General features: G+C 54.0%; 1 protein-coding gene across 1 annotated transcript; it reads left to right on the top strand.

Moving 5' to 3' along the window:
- The first annotated feature begins 1882 nt into the window (after window positions 1–1882).
- FAM43A (family with sequence similarity 43, member A) lies at window positions 1883–3184 on the top strand. The gene is given in 1 exon segment (XM_006903654.1): window positions 1883–3184. A coding segment is annotated over 1 exon segment (1302 nt).
- Window positions 3185–4503: the final 1319 nt, after the last annotated feature.

Here is a 4503-nt window from a genome sequence, read left to right as displayed (position 1 = left end):
TAATGAGTTATGCGCTAGAGTCAATAATTATTCTTCATTTTTGCTTTAACTGAACAAAAGCATAGAGTCAAGCAAGTTGGTTTAAGGACCCAGAAATGGGTTATTGGCTAGAGGCCAAGCTGGTCAGATAAGTAAAACTATATTGTCCAATAGACACATGACAAAAATATGATTAATGCAATGATCACCCCCAGTGGATGGTGGTTGTATTATTTGACGATCCAATTAAAAAAAAAAAAAAAGAAGTTCCCACTAGGAACGCTCAAAATGTGTGACAAAATAAAATTGAATGGTTGACATAGCAAAGTCACTAATTTTAACTCCACACAAGCATAATTTAGAAATTATACATAACACAGAAACCTATTCTGCTCTCGAGGGCTGACAGCTGTGGGGGCTGGCAGGAAGCACGTTATTTATCGACTACATAACACATGGTTCACTCTGTGGACCTCGTTAGCAACCATTTCACTTTTCACACTCAGGTGCTTACCTATGAAGAAAAAGCCCCAAGGCAGTGAAGAGGAATGTTGGTATTTTCTTTGTCCTTCTTTATTTTCTTCAGTAGAGTCAAATACTTATACAGCACAAGGAATCAGTATCTTCCCAACTTTTTGTTTTTGTACAGGGAAGTTACAGTTGTACCTTCCACCGTCTCTCTCAGACATTTCAATCTAGACATACATTTATTCTGTGAGTTGCAATTCAGTCTGGGGGCAGATTAAATTCTTTTTTGCTGTGAGGCAAACTCAGGTAGATTCTGTAGCTAAAAGAGATGTTAATCCATTGGGGATACAAATGTTGGAATGGATCTGTCACTCTCCTCCCTCTGCCAGAGGTTGCAACCTGGTCCCTTTAAGAGATCAGGACTCGCCAGCCCAAAACATATCCTCTTTTTCGGCTCCTCCCCTGTTCCTGCGTCGCGATTGGTTCGCACCAGCCTATATTTACCCGAGATCTTCCTCTCGGACAGTAAGGATGTGAGTTGCCGAGCCGGCCACCCTGCGCAGTACAGAGAAGGGCGTGCTGCAGAGGCGAACAAACCAACGGAGGTGAGCCCGGGAGCAGAACTGAACCACCCCGGCTGGGAAGCAATGAGGTAGCGGTCGTCCCCGGAGTCGGCCATGCGTGCGCCCCCTGCTCGCAGCTTCGCGCTGCCCGGGGCAAGCCTGCCGGGACAGTGAGCTGGCCGATTCTGAGTCCCCGGCTTCTGGCCGAAGCAAAGATGCAGTGAGCCACCCGGGGACTGCTGCGCGGGGGCCCACCGCGGCCACCTCACGGACTTTGGGGGGCAGCCCAGCGGAGGGGCTTTCTGACTCCAGCCCCCCCAGGGGTGGGGAGCGCTCCCCCTTGGCAACCTGCACTTTCCGCGGTTTCTGGCTGGAGTCCCGTGGCTGTGTGTGACGGGAGGGGGCCCCTTTACACGTTTGCGGAGGACTGACATAATTCTCGCACTATCCTGGGTACTTTTGCTGGGACTCCCTCTGCACGCACGCATCTAGGTTATTACTCCTCCCCCCCTTTTTTTAGGTATTTACCGCTTCTGTCTGGATCCCTCTTCGTTTTGCTTGCCTGAGACTTCTTGCCTTCGCCCGTGCCCAGGCGGCACTAATTCTATGTGAGTGCTCGAGCTTTTAATTTTTTACACACACAGCCGGATATTTTAAACATTCGTTCCTCATACCTTTTGGGGTTCTAGAACACTAACTCTTACCCTGCCACCCACCCCTGCACCACCTGGCAGCTCCTAGCAGGTTTTGCCCCCCTTTTTTGTCTTCTTTGGTCTTGCCCGGGCCGAGCCCTGCCGAGGCGGGTGGCTCAGCCGGGCTCGCACCCAGCGCTCAGCCGCCGCCGCCCAGCCGCGCCGGGGCGCCCTCCGGAGATGCTGCCGTGGAAGAAGCACAAGTTTGAGCTGCTGGCAGAGGCGCCTCCTCGGCAGGCGGCCAAGCCCAAGGGCTATGCCGTGAGCCTGCACTAGTCTGTGCTCAGCTCACTGGCGCGGGCTTGCCCCGAAGGCGCGCTCAGCCGGGTGGGCAGCATGTTCCGCTCCAAGAGCAAGAAACTGCACATCACCAGTGAGGACCCCACCTATACGGTCCTCCACCCGGGCAATGCCACCACTATCCAGGCATGTGGCGACGGCTGCACTGATTTAGCAGTGGGCAAAATCTGGAGCAAGAGCGAAGCGGGCCGTCAGGGCACCAAGATGAAGCTGATGGTGAGCGCTCAGGGGATCTGCATGGTCCACGCCGAGGAGCGCGCGCTGCGCCGCCCAGGCCATCTCTACCTGCTGCACCGCGTCACCTACTCCGTGGCGGACGCATGGCTGCCCAAGGTCTTCGCCTGGGTTTACCAGCATGAACTGAAACACAAGGCGGTAATGCTGCGCTGCCACGCTGTGCTTGTGTCCAAGCCAGAGAAGGCACAAGCCATGGCCCTGCTGCTGTACCAGACGTCGGCCAACGCGCTGGCCGAGTTTAAACGCCTCAAGCGGCGGGACGACGCGCGTCACCAGCAGCAGGAGCTGGTGGGCGCACACACCATCCCTCTAGTACCGCTGCGCAAGCTGCTTCTGCACGGACCTTGCTGCTACAAGCCGCCAGTGGAGCGAAGCCGCAGCGCGCCCAAGCTCGGCTCCATCACCGAGGACCTACTGGGCGAGCAGCAGGAGCAGGAGCTGCAGGAGGAAGAAGAGGAGCACCCCGATGTCTGCCCAGAGAGGGAGGAGGAGGAGGAGGAGGAGGAGGACGACGACGACGACGACAGAGCTGTGGAAGGGCTCAACGCAGAGGAGGAAGCTGAGACACAGGGGGCACTGGTTGTGGCCATGCATTTCGAATGCGGGGACTTGCTGGACACGCTGGAGAGCGGCCGCGAGGAGGCGCTGCGGGGTGATGGGGTCTCGTTGGGCCCCGGGGCTGGGTCGTCGTCGCTGCTGCTGGGTAGCGCCGCTGACATGAAGGCCGAGTTGTCGCAACTCATTAGCGACCTGGGCGAGCTCAGCTTCGGCAACGACGTGCGCAGCCTGCAGGCGGACCTGCGTGTGACGCGCTTGCTGTCGGGCGAGAGCACCGGCAGCGAGAGCTCCATCGAGGGGGGGGGCCCGGACGCTACCTCCGCTGCTCCTGGGGACCCGTCGGGGACAGCCGATGGCGCCCATCCTGACGAGCCCCACTCAGACTGAGCTCTCTCAGCTGTTTCCTGCCTGCACCGCTGGCGCCCCACTGTGACTCCCACCCGTCCTCCTACAACACCCATCGCCAACCTACTGCCCCCCACCTCCCCAGTCCCAAAGAAAGGGAACGGGATACTTGGGCCCAGACCCCCTTTTGCGGACCTACCCCATCCCTGGGGTTGACTCCTGCCACAGTCTGGAGAAGTGGGGAGATGAGGGTCAGAGAACCCCAATAGGGAGGGAAGGAGGGAGAGAGGGAAAGGCTGGGACTGGCTGAAGTTGCAAAGGCTCCGGGTGTGAGGTGCCTGCCGGCCAGTTTCCTGTTTATGGGGCAGCTGGGGCTCGAGGAGGAGGGGTTAACTTCCTCCCCCACCGAGAACGGCTTGGCATTGTCATTGACGTGACTTTTTTAAAAAAACAAAACAACAGAATTCACTCTGACAATATTTGAGGCTTTAATGCCACCCCTTTCCCCAGTTCTTTTTTTGGTGCAAGAGCTTGGGTTGTTTACCTCAGACTCAGACCCTTGAAATTCTGCCAAATTCCTCAAATAACTGTTGGGGGGGAGGGTGTAAGAGTTGCATTTTGTTTACAGTAAAAGACATCTAATATCTTAATAAAAGGAGTTTTCCTTTAGAGAAACACACCTTTCTCCTGCTCGAAAGAGCTCACTCCATGATACTGTGTGAAATATTTTTGCACTGTTGTGAAGTATTTTTGACATCATTTTTGGTTCTTGTTTCGTTTTGTACATAACTATGTTCTCAGAGTTAAATGTTTATATCTTTTGCTGTGCAAAAGGGACATGTAAAATGTTGTTCAGTTGTATATACAGAAATGTGTATAAAACATTTTGTTATTTTTTTGAGAGTAGCACTGTTCTGGTTCTGTTTGCACGCCAGTGGGGAGAATAAAAAGGATCACTGACTAGAACAGGCGAGCCTGTGGAACTGCTCCTGAAGCTGCTTGGTGGTGGGAGTGGGCGAGGGGGGCCTACTCCATGATGGGGTGGAGATGATTAGGGAAAGGGGAGTCCACTTCATGCCTATTCTTGAGGTCTTCCTGGACCATTTCAACTCTAGATGGTGGAGCTGGGACAAGTCTCCTCACATTGTATCCTGGATATCATTAAGCTGTGTGGGTGGGGCTTTTTAGAGTTAATACTTGGAGATGGAGTTCTGCTTCTCATTCTCAGGGTGTGAGGGTTGTGGAGGGTTGCTTCAAGGTCAAGTGTGGTTTTAACCATCCTTTTCTCTAGGTCACATAATAATCAGGTGCAGGGATAGTGTATAATCTTTTCCTTTACAAACAGCTCGGAGAGCTTCTGA

The sequence above is a fragment of the Elephantulus edwardii genome, unplaced genomic scaffold, assembly GCF_000299155.1.
Source record: "Elephantulus edwardii isolate Elephantulus edwardi_28Jun2011 unplaced genomic scaffold, EleEdw1.0 scaffold00183, whole genome shotgun sequence".
In the NCBI taxonomy this organism is placed as follows: Eukaryota; Metazoa; Chordata; class Mammalia; order Macroscelidea; family Macroscelididae; genus Elephantulus; species Elephantulus edwardii.
This window is presented reverse-complemented; position numbering and strand designations above follow the sequence as displayed.